Source organism: Gasterosteus aculeatus, chromosome 1 (assembly GCF_964276395.1).
Source record: "Gasterosteus aculeatus chromosome 1, fGasAcu3.hap1.1, whole genome shotgun sequence".
Taxonomy (NCBI): Eukaryota; Metazoa; Chordata; class Actinopteri; order Perciformes; family Gasterosteidae; genus Gasterosteus; species Gasterosteus aculeatus.
In genome coordinates, this window is record NC_135688.1 from 19,495,731 (window position 1) to 19,510,370 (window position 14,640).

The 14,640-nt window shown below is 43.0% G+C and overlaps 3 protein-coding genes across 3 annotated transcripts in view; all 3 read right to left on the reverse strand.

Annotated features, from left to right (window-relative positions):
* The window catches only part of ulk2 (unc-51 like autophagy activating kinase 2), a 35,727-nt gene extending 33,799 nt beyond the window's left edge, over window positions 1–1,928 (reverse strand). Inside the window, exon 1 of the mRNA XM_040174476.2 lies at window positions 722–1,928. Coding sequence (XP_040030410.2) covers window positions 722–811 — 90 coding nt within the window. The 5' untranslated portion in view covers window positions 812–1,928. The remainder of the gene's footprint in view (window positions 1–721) is intronic.
* Window positions 1,929–4,153: 2,225 nt separating this feature from the next.
* tmem97 (transmembrane protein 97) lies at window positions 4,154–5,252 on the reverse strand. Its single transcript, XM_040174501.2, has 3 exons — window positions 5,070–5,252; window positions 4,845–4,989; window positions 4,154–4,596 (listed from the first exon to the last, which is right to left on the reverse strand). The coding sequence occupies exons 1-3, from the start codon at window positions 5,181–5,183 to the stop codon at window positions 4,313–4,315; spliced, it is 543 nt and encodes a 180-aa protein (XP_040030435.2). The 5' UTR covers window positions 5,184–5,252; the 3' UTR covers window positions 4,154–4,312.
* Window positions 5,253–5,699: 447 nt separating this feature from the next.
* Window positions 5,700–13,606, reverse strand: LOC120817859 (tyrosine kinase receptor Cad96Ca). Its single transcript, XM_040174489.2, has 12 exons — window positions 13,372–13,606; window positions 13,074–13,162; window positions 12,888–12,981; window positions 11,563–11,764; window positions 11,185–11,323; window positions 9,356–9,454; window positions 9,061–9,221; window positions 8,836–8,973; window positions 8,175–8,286; window positions 7,799–7,898; window positions 7,024–7,123; window positions 5,700–6,120 (listed from the first exon to the last, which is right to left on the reverse strand). Exons 2-12 carry the CDS (start codon window positions 13,108–13,110, stop codon window positions 6,070–6,072), a joined length of 1,233 nt encoding a protein of 410 aa, XP_040030423.1. The 5' UTR covers window positions 13,111–13,162; window positions 13,372–13,606; the 3' UTR covers window positions 5,700–6,069.
* Between the last annotated feature and the right edge of the window lie 1,034 nt (window positions 13,607–14,640).

Genomic DNA, 14,640 nt, shown 5'->3' on the forward strand with positions numbered 1-14,640 from the left:
GCTTCCACTGATGACTGGCTGAATGTTTGCAGGTCTACAATTCCCAGGCCATCGGGCCAAAAGGGATCAGGTGCTGCTCAGTGCCGGCTACAGCATGCAGCGTGCTCCGGTGTGGCTTTCATTGAGGAACTCAGGTCTGTGTCACGCCAATAACAGCAGTGGGTGCAACATGATGTCATCTCCTTCATGTCTGTTACACACAAACAAACTCCCCCATTCCTTCATAGCGAAAAGTTATTTCTATTACAGAGGATTGTGTTGATAATATAATTGGTTGCAGTGATTCAGTATAAATGAGTCCAGCTCTTACATAACGGAGGCTTGTATATTTAAAAAGGAGGCAAAAGGAAAAACACCGCATCCCATCCTCCCTCCTGCCTCACTACGTCAGCGAGTCATTCAGTGCTGCCTGACTCATCCCTTTCATGAATGGACCAGGCGGCCATGGCTGCACTTATACAACTAACAGGAGGATGAAATGACACTGAAATCACATTTCACAGCACGATTGATCGGATCACGAAACCTGATCAAAATCTCTGGCCAGAAAAATGTGCAATATTACCATTGGGAAAAAGATAAAAGATCAAGTGACAGCGCCGAGACACTACTGCACGAAAGCTTTCTGCACTGACCCAGTTATTACAATGAAGCTGCCCACTTACCCCCCTTCTGTCCCGCAGGAGCAGAGGGGGAGAGACTCTACGGACCGTTTATTTACCTTCCTATGTCTCCCTTTGAACACCACAGCAAAGGCTCCATGTCCGACCAGGTCTTTCCTGCTGTACTCAAAGTCTCCCACTGGCTCCATGGTAGCAGGCTTGGGGGGGTCCGGCCGATCCGGGCCACTGCTGGGTCGCCTCAATGTGTTGGGCTCCTCAGAAAACAATCCTGGAGCGAACGATGCTCTCGATCAGGTCGACGCTGCGGGTTTGATCTCATGTGCCTTCTCGCGTGAGTAAGAGATCGGGACGACTCGGGGCATAACGGATTGAGATGCCCTCTGAATCGGTACTATCCTGCAGAGCAGATGGCGCTGCGCGCGGCAATCCGGAGCTAAACGGTATCAGCGCCAGCCCGACGGTCTCTGACCCAGTTCGATCGCTGCAATCCAGTTTAGCGTCACTCTCCAAGGAGGCTCACTGACGCGCTGCGTGTCCCCGGTCGCCGTACCGGTCTCGAGGGGCGGAGGGGTGGAGGAGGGGGGGGGGGGCAGTCTACATGATGCCAACCCTGCTGGAGACGGCCATGCAGAGGTGGAAGGCAGCTGCAGGCAGCGAGCTATCGGTTAGCCTGACAGTGACATGGCACCGTGACAGCCCCGCGCGTCATCGCTGCTGCCCGCTCTCTGCTAACGCGCGAACAACAATTCACGTCAAGTTACGTTAAACGCCGCCTCCGGCTCGTCGACCCAGACGGATTTGTATCGGTTCCTACACGTCGGAGCAGCCCGTGCGGCTAGCTAGCACCCGCGAACCAGTGCGCCGACACGGCTGGCATTGACCAAGGCGGCCGGGAACACAGGACTGCTGTTTGTGTGCAGGGCTGGTCCCGGTGAGCCGTCCCCTCCGACGGCCAGACGTCCGGCAGACACGGTCCTCTCCTCCGGGAACACACGCAACAGAGCCGAAGAGGGCATCGGCCGAATCCGTGCGACGATAAAGAGCTCCGAGCGGTTCCCCTCGGCGTCAAGTCTTACAGAGCAGCTGACGTAATGTTAGCTCCGGAGAGCCCGGCTCGCTTTTTAATAACAGCTGACTTCCACACGAAGCTGCTGGATGAAGCGTTCGGGTTTTAAGCTCTGCGCAGCTTCGTCACGTCACGTGAGCATTCGGACGTTCACTTCAACAACACTGGAAGCGAGTCCCGTGTTGCGTGTTTATACAAGGACAGGGGTGTCCTTGCGCGGAGACATTTCCCTCCGCTGCGAAAGGTAGTCCGGTCGTGGAGGGTTCTTCACGCTCTTAATACACGTTCTGACTTCTGACGCTTTTTTGGCCACGTGAACTAAGTTGATTGTCTATATTTGAATAAATATCATATTCATATATAATATACAGTATATTGGAAATATATATGATAGGTTTAAGTGTTTGAAGGATGTGTGCAGTCCTGCTAGGTCTTCATTAGAATCAATTAGAAAAGATTGAAATTAACTTAAAGTTCCTAATACTATCTTAGAGGTATAGTTTTTATATAAGATGTTTACTTCTGAATTTTAAATTTAAATAGAATTTTCCACAAGAGAACTGGAGAGAAAGTGGCTAATACTTGCAAGCAACGTCCTCAGATGATAAAAGTCTATTTTAAGACTTTTTTTGTTTAAAGAGATTTTTAAGTCTATGTTAAGTAATGCTTGAAACACGGGTATCGACCAAAATAGCCTTACGAAATGTGCAAAGTTTAAGCACACTCAAGCCGTTGCTCACCACAGCATTTTTGGTAAACTAGGAGAATCATACGTTTATTGAAAATAGAGAAAATATCTTCATTAATCCTCATTTATCATGAAAATACGTGTTTACCGTGAAAAAAAGTAGAGCATTGAACACATTACAAGGACATTTCTTATAATGGAACATGTGTAGATATTTGACACCCTCTGGTGGCTGAAAACACAATTACAATAGTAGATTATGAACACAACGTGAACTGATAACAGAATACAGAATATATATATATGTCATATATATATGTCCCCAATATGTATGTACTATACACAAATACTATATTTCCTAAAGTCATTCAAATGATCTACAAATGAATCAACAAATGCACTGTGGAATCCAACCAGAGGATGAGTGGTTCGATCCCCAGATCCTCAGGCCATGTCCATGCAGCCTGAAAGCTTTGCGTGTTAGTAGTGTGAATGGTCTGTTAGAGTGCTGAAGGGCCGGTGGCACCATGCTCAGTAGCTCCGGTCATAAATGTGTGAACGGTTGGAGGATGACACGCAGTGTTAAAGTGTTTAGAATGGCCAGAAGACTTCAAAGGTCAATTTACCATTTCAAAGCATTGCTATTCAGGCCTGCAGAAACATGTGGTTGGTTATTGAGGGATGATGGAAGAATTCTCTTGGCCCTTTGGACACCAAAGCGTAAGCCCCCCCATACATTGTGAGTTACGGGCACCAACAACCTCAACTCAAGTTCTGAAGCTAATCTTGGTACAATATCAACGTGACTCAACTTTAACCGCATGAGTGTTAATCTGCTGGTGATAAAAGTAAAAGATGTTAGTGACTGGAAAGATAAAACGAGAGGGAGTAGATAAGCTGATGAATTTAATGAATATACCTATTCCTGATCCCTTAAAAGTCCCTTAAAGAAACAGTTTACTGCTGTGAAACTCAATTTAATACTGGTGTCCTTATGTGATCAACATGAGTAAAGAAGACCATTTAAAGATGATTTATTTGCTGTATACGTCGTGCTATGGTACTATAATGCTGCCCTCTCTTGGCACCCGGGCTGTAGTGTGTTGTTAGATATAAGCCACTGGCCATCAAATTGACGAGAGCTACTTTAAGATTGTCACACTGCTCCAAATCCCGAGTATTGCACCTTTAAATGCGAGTAAGTATGTTAATTGCATTAGACTGAAAATATTTCTGTTTTAATATAAGCTTCACAAAGCTCCAAAACAACAGAACTGTTGTGAACCGTCCCACAGCACGGCGGATCAGCCACATTTCTATCAGTTTTCTGTACTTTCACTGAATTTACTTTCCTGCACTTGGAAAGGTCATCCATATTTTCTTTTTATAACATTTTAATAAGATACATTTTCATGGTTTTGTTAACTGGCATGCGCCAATCACCAACTAGAATATGTGTACACATAGAGGTTTTGAAATTCCCTTAAACTCATGTTGATTCATCAAAGAATATTCAGACTTTACAACTCTACCGTTATCAGATATACACAAGAATGAACAGGCTGCCAGACCTGTTGCTGTTGGTCCCAGAGTCCTTCTGAATAACAACCAGGGGCAACTTACTTTATACCTTTTATATATATATATATATATATATGCACAAGTACATACCAAGAGAACTACTGGCATACCCTGATTTCATTCAGGCCTTTATAAGGTTATTCATTTACTTTTGGTACTGATAAAACACACACAAGAAATTCAACAAACGTTCACTTTTAAACTAAATTATCACTTTATGCATTATTTTGTAATAGTATAAGGCACGTAGTGATAAATGTGGCTGGTTTAACAATAGGGAAGTTGTTTCTAATAATAGTGGGCTGCAGTCTGACTCCTCTTCCTAACAGAAGGGTGGATTCAATGGTGGTGCTGTCAGTTCTTCTTGGATTTGGCTGACTTGTGTCTTGATGTGAAGGTGGAGGTGGAGGTGGAGTTGTATGTGGCGGACAGCAGCATGGTGAGGAGCAGCAGCAGGGGCACAAGCAGATATGGGATGTATATGGAGACCAGTAGCCAGCGCTCCTTCGGGGTCTGGGGACCAGCATGGGGTTTCGTAGGGAACTGGTGGAACAAGATGTGAGCTAGGATGGGGACCAGCGTGGTGGCCACATGTGTGGAATACACGATGGCAGGAGTCCGGATCCACTTACAGCCACCTGAAACACAAGGAACCCAGTGAGTGAGAGAAGCTCTGGGGTCAAAGGTCACTGCAGTAACTCCACAGACAAGCCTTTGGATCATCCAAAATTATGTTGCTGTTGATATTTAATGTTAAATGTCGCCATAATATGTCAACTTATGAAGATTTAGAGCTGGGTAACATGGATCCATGCGGGCTAATGTGAAACAAGCAGTGACGACGCGTTCAGGTGCGTCTCCTCGACCTCGTTCAGTATGAACCGACCTTTCAGGAAAGCGTAGGCTGCAACCGGGAAAAACGGCATTTGAATCAAAGCCTCGCAGAAAATGAAAGACTGGAACCATTGTGGCGGATCCAGCACCATGGGGTCCCTGAACTCCTGCGCGTACCACTGCAGAAGGTCCTTCAGCTGGTGGAGGGAAAGATCCATGGTGTCATAAGAACAGTCTATTGCAACTTTGTGAATCCACAGCTTATTGGGACACTTACCGGCTGAGGATACACATGTTCGGGCAGCAGCGCTTGTAGGTCGATGAACAGAGTGATCGGAATGTGGGAGGCGAAGTAGAAGAAGAAGAGAACTTCCAACACGCGGACTGACATGGTGTCAGGATGATTCGCTCCTGCGGATATCAAAGTGGGACCAAGTGCGCTGCAGTGGCGCGTCTCAGAAGCCAGGGACGCGTGTTCACAATGGAGAATCCCATTGGCTCGCAGAGAAAAGGGGGCGTCCCTAAAGCCCGGCGCTGCTTCACGTGCTCTTGGTAAATGTAGCTCTTGCTCATACAAATATTTTGTCGTTATGGAAAGTCAAATGTGAGGGTTTAACAACAGCTTTTCTAAACGTTTTTCTAAATTGTTCTTTTTTTCTTCTGAGCGTTATCCATTAATGTAATTATTCAATTGCATTTATTTCATTATACATTATTAATTACATAACGTATATATGGACAGATGGATACATATGTTGTATACATTTATAGATGTTGTTGGTATGCATAGTGGTTAAAATGTAATTTCTGTTGTGCTGATAATACGTTGCCAAGAATGTGTTTGATGTGTTCTTCTTTTGGGAGGGTAATTAATACACAACGCAATGTTTGAATTACCAAACAATAGTTTAAATATAAAATGAACTTTTAATAACAAATAGCAAAGTAAACATGCTTCAGTCCTAGATAAAAACGGGACATACGAAGTAGAAAATTGACATTTCAATCAATACGATAGATTTTAAAAAGCATATCTAAAATAATACAACGATTTACAAAGTAAAAGAAGAAATAGAGAACATGACAAACAAATGAATGAAGAACATGTACATACATAATTTACCATACTCTCTATTGTGATCATCTCACATCAATCCCTGGGAGTTAAATAGACATAATTGTTCAGAGTGGGACCTCTTCTGATGCCTTGGTGTGTAGAGACGACCTCTATCTTCTAAAAGGATGCTGGCTGCCCGCAGACATTTAGCATCCTGATATTAAGCCTCATCTTTCACCAACGGTGGAGGACTCTCAACATCCACATAATCCTGCAAAAAAAAAAAAGGTTAAGTGAAAGAAAGAAAATACAACTATCTACTGCTTTTTTTGGAAGTTATTTTGCAGAGGATGCTAGGAAAGCCCTGCGAGGCAATCGTTTTGATTTTGGACCATATAAAATGAGTAAAACACAATGGATAAGATGTTATGAAATGTGATGATATAAGATGTGTTATGATTAGAGTGTACTAGCTATAAGATGATGATATAATGCTACGTTATGTTTACATGAAGAAGCTTTAGGTCAAAGGTGGGATCATTGAACAAATTGTAATATTAAGTGAATAGGGATCGGTCATGTCAGTGAGGGATCTCAGACTCGGCCATCAGATGAAGCCAGAGTGTCATAGAATGCCCGGAGGCCCAAGGGAATGTCGCGGTGACAACCTGGCAGGGGCGACTTTTCAATGTGCAGCCAATCACATAAGGCTGCAACACAATGAACACACGCCGTGAGATTCGAAAAGACTACTGGGCAGAGGCAGAATCTCGGGAGATCCATGCATTGAGGTTAGAACCAACTGTGTGGAAGGAGATTCTCTATTTTGAAAAATATGACACTATTCATAGAGTATTTCACTTTGTAATTGTGTTGCTTCAGCTAGTTATTCAATTCTTTTGAATTTTTGAAACTCAAGCCAGTTGATTCTTTTGACTCTTCACCTCCGTCCGGCGCAAAGGGACAGAAGGAACTGAGCCGTGTTCTGCTGTTAGACCCCACAATAGTGTTGTGGTTGAGACTATTTTTAGCACCATGACGGTCACATGATGTATTTCCTGTACTTTACAGAGTACAACATGAAAGATGAAGCACAAATGACCCAAGATTTTTAATGATGACAAAACCGATAATGTAAACCAATGAAAAGAGAGCGCAGCAGGGAGTTCCTTACCGCGTCGTTTTCTATGATGTCCTCCAACATGCGGACGACGTCCGTGAACGAGGGTCTCAGAGTGTACATGTCCAGCCAACAGTCTCGCATGATATGGAGTCTGTGGGGTTTTGACATTGTTAGGAACTACTAAGAACTAACGATCATACCTAATGACAAAAAACGCTTGACGACAACGTTATAGTGCTGATATCAAATTAAGGACTAAACTCATTCAGAATCAGAGAGCACATTCAGACTTATAGTTAGGACCGATACTAACTATCAGGATCAAGGTCTGATGTTGAGAACTCATGATATCTAACTCTAATAACACTGACATTTGGTTTATTTGAACCAATTACTCGCTTTTAAAAAACTCTTTTGATCTCCCTCGTAGAAGAGGGTCCACCCTCTCTGCCTCTGGTCCAGCCTCTGTAGTTGGCATCGAGTGTAAGAGGTTATCTTCTGGAAATTGACTAATGCCAATAAGGGTTTTCTGCAGCTTCCCTTTTTCAGACTTCAGCTTCTGTGGTGCAGCCTGCGCCTCCACGGGGTAAGATGTCAGTTTAAATCCTGGCTGTGCTATAAAACCAATGACGTGGGCCTTCCTGAGTTTTCAGCTGCTCATCGGATCACGTTAGTGCTAATATTGACTAAGTGGGGCGCCAGTAGATCTCAGCAATCCAATGAATTAAACAATGGTGTGTATATTTGAAGAAACGGCTCATGGTGTAGAGACTAGAATAGTTGCCAAACAGCGCTTGTCAAATGCTTCTGTTCAGTTTTCATTTACATCTCTGGTCTGCAGCCTTCGGGGTTTGTGTTCTTATGACCAATACAGATGTGGTACACCACTGCGTCGGATCTCTCCAGGTCTGGGTATGGCAGTGTACCTAGAAATATATATTTCAAAGTCAAAACCACACACAAGTGTTATATTGATCAAACCAGTCATGTAGCTCTACTCAAGGTTGACTTCTGTTTTTTAAGATGTACCATAAAATGATTTCATTTTATGTTCTCATTGTTTTTGTAAATAAAAACGTTTGGCCAGTCGAATCACTTTCTTTTAGGGTGGGTGGTGTCCTTTTTGGTCTTAGCTGTATATTTAATCATTTTGTACCATAGATCACATTTCATATCTGTTATTATGTGTGAAATCAACCCACCAAATGTCTGCATCTCCCACAGCACAATGCCAAATGCCCACACGTCTCCCTTGAAGCCGTAATAGTTGCTCTTGAAGTACTCGGGTGGGTACCAGCGCAGCGGCACTCGCTGCTGCATGAGTAAGATTGAAAAGGTCGTCAGCATACAGTGTCAGTGGTAACCGCACTACCTAGATCACTTTAGTAAAATGAGCTCACGATGGAAACTTCTTCAACCTCCCTCTGACAAACACAGGATATAGATTCATTTTAAATAGCTGTGGTAACTTTCATTCAGCCACATGAGGACTCAGCCTGTCTGCAGCAAATACAGGCAGCCAGCTGCACATCGCCAGACATTAGAGAAACACTAACTTTACTGAAAAAAAAGCTTTGCATCTATGAGAAGTTCATATGGTAATGGTAAGATTTGTCCAAAATGGTACAAAAATGTCCACAATGTGAACAAAATGATGTTGTACTGATATGGGTTTTTGCCACGTCAAAAAAATATGACGAGGTGAAGTTTAACTACTGGCAAAAAGATTAAACCCTGTTAGTTTGGATACATATTTATTGATTTATTCCCTACACAATGTGAACTTGACAACTTTCAGGATAACTGAAAACCGTATAAACACGAGCGTTTACTCTGTCTGTGTGTGGGCTGACACTATCTTACCCGTGGGTTCTTCCAGCGGCTGCTGCGGCGGCTTGCGATGCCTGCCAAGTCTCGAGCCAGACCAAACTCAGCTACTTTTACTTCCCAAGGGAACTTATTGACCATGATGTTTCTCAAAGCCAAGTCACCGTGCACAATCTGCAGGTAAGACCACATTGACACTGCTTAGCATGGGCCTATGACCGGTTGGTGTGGAACATCAACTGAGTACTCTAATGCTGTTACCAATTTGGAGCGTAGGTGCTGCATGGCCAGAGCGATGTGGTAGGAGGCGATGGTGAGTAGGCTGTGCAGCTCAGGGTTCGCACTCAGGGAGACCCTGTGGGTCTGCAGGAAGGTCCTTAGAGTGCCACAGCTCACATGCTCCATGATCAAAATGTAAGGCTCTGCTCCAATGAAAACAAAGAGAGAGAAGGATGGAGGACTACCGAGGAGGAATATACATATCCGAGGTGTCAGCTACCTTCTTTGGTGATCTTCAAGAAATTTAGGAATAGAATTGTGTGCAGAAATGACTCACCATCAGTGGTGTTCCAGTCCAGTAACTGGAGGATGTTCTTATGGTGTATCAGTTTCCTCATAATGGAAACCTCTGTGTCCACATGCTTTGAACGGACACCTAAAGGAAAGAAGAAGAGTAGGGGAAGTTTGCTGATTCTAGCAGGACTAAAATGTGAAACTTCTCCAGTGAAATCTGAAGGTGCTTTGAGGTAGGTGTCGGTAACAATTAGTAACAATATGAACTCATCATTAAATTCACATTGAAATTCAGTTTAAATGACCAACTTTAGTTACCATGGTACTTACAGTCGGACACATGGAGCCGCTCCAACCACGTCAAAAATATTGATCTTGAAACTACTACCTGAATAATTTGCTTTTTTTGCACGACTGACCACAGTCCAAGCATTCTTTTTCAGCATTCTTTCATTCATTACCATTATGTACGTCACCTGAGGGCGTTTCTCGACAAACAGTCGTTAATTTTAATAATTAAGTCGTAAATTTAGATTGAAATGTTAACATGAAAGGGTTGATCATTTATTAGCTTTTATAGCTCTCTCTGTTGGTCAGTCTACAAAATGGTCTCCACACTTCTGTGGCAAAAACATTGCGTAGAGCTCAAGCCTGTGCGGTGTGACGGTCTGTGTATTTCTCGCCAAGGTTCATTTCACTGGGCCCACACTGTCACTTATATTATCAGTTAATTAAATATTATCCAATACATTTTTTTTTTAAATAGTCAAACTGACTCAGCAGCAAACACTGGTTAAAGTGACAAAGACAGAAGCTGAAGTCTGGCCTACAGTGTAGAGACATAGTGGGCTCATGCAGTAAATGAGGTCACTACCTCTCGGTGTGTCGTTGTCGATCAGTGTGCTTCACCGATCATCTGCACTGCTCTCATTATGACGGTTAAGGCTGAGGATGCCGTCCCCACTGACTAAATAAGTTGACCTTTCAGAGTCGAGAAATTGATATGACTAGAAGATGAAATACCCAAAGCACAGCAATACTAAGGGCACATCTGAACACCTTTGGTTTCAAAGTACATTTACTTACAGGGACACCTTTGAAATGACAGTTTAGGTGTATGAAAGCCACAGCATTTGATTTGTGTGGACAAGGGAGGAGAGGTTGGAGGGTCAGTGTTCTTCCCACAGCATAAACATCCTGTACATTTCCAAGCTGAGGGATTAATAAAGAACTGTTTTATCTTATCTTAAACAGTGGTATATAGACTTTTTATTAGTTTCAAATTGTTGCCAGATCCTACACATAGCACCTTTAAACCCACAATTATGTTTCTGACCGCAGAAACAAGTAGTGACTCAACACCGACTAATCACGTTTACACCAACATTTGCTTCTTTATACGTCCAGCAGACCCATTAAATAAGCAATCATTTGAAGTCATGTGGGTTTTCGGATGAAAAAACATCGACAAAGAGATCCTTCCTTAAAACGGAAGGTAAATATAAACTAGAGCGGTATTTCGGTAATCATAGCTGCTCGCGTTGATACTACTTTTAAATTAGTCATAGCATGTGTTTTATTATTTGATTTCAATGAGATTCATTCATTATCAATTCTTGGTGTAAACTGATGAACCTGTTAAAACATATGTAGCAATAATCTTTTCTGATTTACAGGTTAGCAAAAGAAGATATGGAAGAGGGGGTCGTATACAACATGTATAACATGGTGAACACCTCACCATCTCCTTGGGCTGATAAATGAAGGATTTTCTGACTTGCCAACTCGACATTTTCCTCAAAACCTGATGGATTATTTTTGACGGCAGCTGTGCCCCAAAGAAAACGTCTAAACTTCCACAGAGGGATGTACCTTCCTTGCTGATCTTGCAGGTGAATGTGTTGTGGCCTTTGCACGTCCCTCTGGTCATCCTGGCCTGGTAGAAGACCCCCTCCTTCCCTGCTTTGATCAGCTGGAGCAGGTTCAGGTCTGACTTGGAAACACGAGGACCCTTGAACAAATGCCATAAAAGAGCGCGTTGCAACATCAAATCTGGGTGGAAAAGCAATGGATTAGGACAGATGACAAAGATGACGTGCAGCAGGCAACGTCATGGTGCAACCCAATTTTTCCTTACGTTGCTTTAGCTGAATAGTGTGTAAATCAGGCCCCTCTAAGATAATCTAGATATTTGATAGCAGAAAATACGTGCATGAGGTCGAGATGAGGTCGGTGGTTTATCGGTAGTACCTGCTGCAGGCCTTTCCACAGTTTCCTGGAGGAGGACCTGACTGTGGTGCTCTGCTGCAGAGAATTTAGTAGAGACAGCTGTTCCTCCCCCTCTGCTGGCACTGGCCTCACAGGCACGATGGGAGCTTCCAGCCGAGGAACAGCATCCAGCAGCAACTTGCTACCTCGCAGCTCTCGAATTGTCCGTACCAAAGACCGATACCTGCAAAGAGAAATGTGTGTATAATGTAAAAGACCTCACACTGCACAAAGGTTTGACAGTAAAAAAATAACAGAAAAAGTTGAAGGCAGCTGTACCAGCGGGTTTTATTTAGTGGAGAAATAAATTAAATCCTCATGCAAAAATCTATGGTACTATCTCCAGTTGGAGGCCTACAGGAAGTTTCCCCTAGTATTTACCCATATGTCAATTTGCTCTACGGGACCATATATGTTGCCAGAGAAAGACTAAACTGAATATACAACATGGCCGCCCAGCTGGCAGACTTGCCTTGAGCAGAGAAGACGGAAGCTTGCCTTAGTTAGCTAGCTAATAACTAGTCTTTGGCATTTCCGCCTGCTCTCCCGCCAGTGAAGCTCTGTGGTCTGAGGTGGAGCGGCTCGGCCCCAAAACTGGCCACCAGCCTGCAGGAAGCAGAACGGCATGAAAGCTGCTCTGTTGAGGGCCGAGCTACGTTGTTGCAGAAGGCTAAACAACTATGAGTAGAAAGAAATGTTACCAGTGTGCTAAACTATTCAAGGGATGAAGATATGGCCTGATGTTGTACTCACAAGTAAAGCACCAACGCATGTAGGAACAAGCAAGCTGACCTGCGGACGGCTGCTCAGCCACTGGGCTTTCATTGCAGTGATTACACACTTAGCAGCTTATTTGGGCTGTATAGCACATTGGTAATGGGAACATTAGCATGCTAACTTGCTTACATCAACAATGCTAACTTTGTTTAGTAGGTTATAGCCTATTATCTTTAAAATCAATGTTTTTTTTGGTCATAAACCATAGTAGGTATATGACAAAGGCAAAGGCGCTTTGGGGTGAAAGATTGAGATTAAAGAATAAAAAGTCGTATGCTGAAGGACATGTCTGGTGTCCTAACTGTTGATTAATGTGTAATAAGTGCATCATCAGGACCAGGACGCTTGGTCACAGTACCACACAAAAAAAACATTTCAGTGGATTTCTGTCTGAAAAATCCTGACAATTTCTTCCAGTTGATGACATATTTCGAGGTTTAGCTCCTAGAGGTTTGCTATTATAATGGGTTGCTTTTCAGCTCACAATATTGTTTGCAAACTCCTTGGGATATCATTCAAGCCTGCCTTACTTTCTCAGACACATGGTTCCCAGCAGTATGACCAGCAGGACGGTGAAGGACAGAGCCCCAATGACGGGGTAGACGAGCAGGTCGAAGAGCCGACCTAAAAGGGAGAACAGGACGGAGACAGTGAGCTCCGACATGACCTCACAATGCGCTGCAGAACTCCAGTACATGTAAAACCCCAAAGGTCACCTGAACACGCATTTCCACTGGTGGAATCATCTGACATTCTTTCTTCTGACCAACAGCAACACCGTTCTGGTGCCCAACAGCATCAACGTCTGAAAAGTGTTAATGAAGCGTTTAGGAGAAAAGGGAATTCGTCGTTTCTTTTAGATTATTACACAACCAGAAGAAAAATACCAACGTTTTACAAGTTGGGTGTAAGTGCATCCTACCTACATCAACCCAAAAGGGCAAAAGGACAATAACACAACCTAAGATCAAACCTTAACTTGTAATGCTCCATCAAGTTACTTAACCGCCTTACCTTTGTATTCTGATGAACACCAGTCCGATAAGTTACCGCTTAAATAAGCGAGCTAGAATTGTTACATTGAAGCAGTCGGTGTGTCTCCGTTCCGTGCTTATTTGGTCTAAAGCTATGCTTAAGAATGCTAGAACCCTTCAAGGATTCAAACGGGTGTTGTCTTAACCTCCAGCTTGTGTGTATTGTGAGCAAGAGTTCTCATTGCGTGTCAACCACAACAGGAGAGGAAATGAACAGAAGCAGCAGGCGCTTTGAGCTGCCGACACGGGCACATTGTACATGATGTTGAGCAAGAACTAGAAACGGTGATCATATCCGCTCTTTCAAACTAATCCTAAACGCCGCTTAAATAAAAGCAATAGATGGTTTCTGATTAGGTAAAAAGGGATTGAAAGGTTTCAGATCGATCAAAACTGGAAAACGCGGCACATGAGTGTCCCATTTTAGGCCTTAAACCCTGAATCAATGTAAAAAATGTAAAGTTTTTGAATTTAGAAAAAGCTTAAATGTTTATTTACTAGACATTTTTAAACCCCATTGTATTGTATTCAGAACCATAATCTAAAAAAAAAACAGTTTCACTAAAAATACGCCAATAGAAGATGAAATCTTGGATTCAGTAAAAAAAATCTATATTGTCAGACTTTAAAACAGATTGTCCCTGTTTCTGTTAAATGTGCACAGTGAATCTTTCTCCTGGAGTCCCATCAAGTCTAGCAGCATTTTACCCTCTTTATTTACTGCGGTTGACAGTAATATATTGAATAACAACTGATTTTTCTCTCATTATACATTTTGTTAAGTAAGGATCATAAAGGTTTGCTAACATGAGAGATTTCTGCAGGGTTGACTTTCTTTCTACTTCTACTTTGCAAACGCCCTCATTGTGGTTACCTCTGTCATCAGCAGCAACATCCTCCTCTAACCACAATACAGAAAGGGAGCGAAGCACCATGGGGCTGACAGGAGTCAGGTGTTTGGTCATGAAGAAAAACTTTAGTTAAAGACGCATTCAGTTCATGGACCACTTAGAAAAGGGTGGCAGTGAAGGATTGTGCTGGGGGAACCGATTTCCAACCACATTAGATCTTAAATCCACGTTTACAAACCTTTAGCACATGACGAGAAATGTGAGATGAAGGAATAGCTAAATTTGTTTTTTAAGCAGAGGAATAATGACAAGTACAAAGTTATAATGGCTGCACTGTACACGTGCGTGAATATGATTTAACCCCCAAGAAAACTGATTATGTGCAGGTGCTTTCAGTT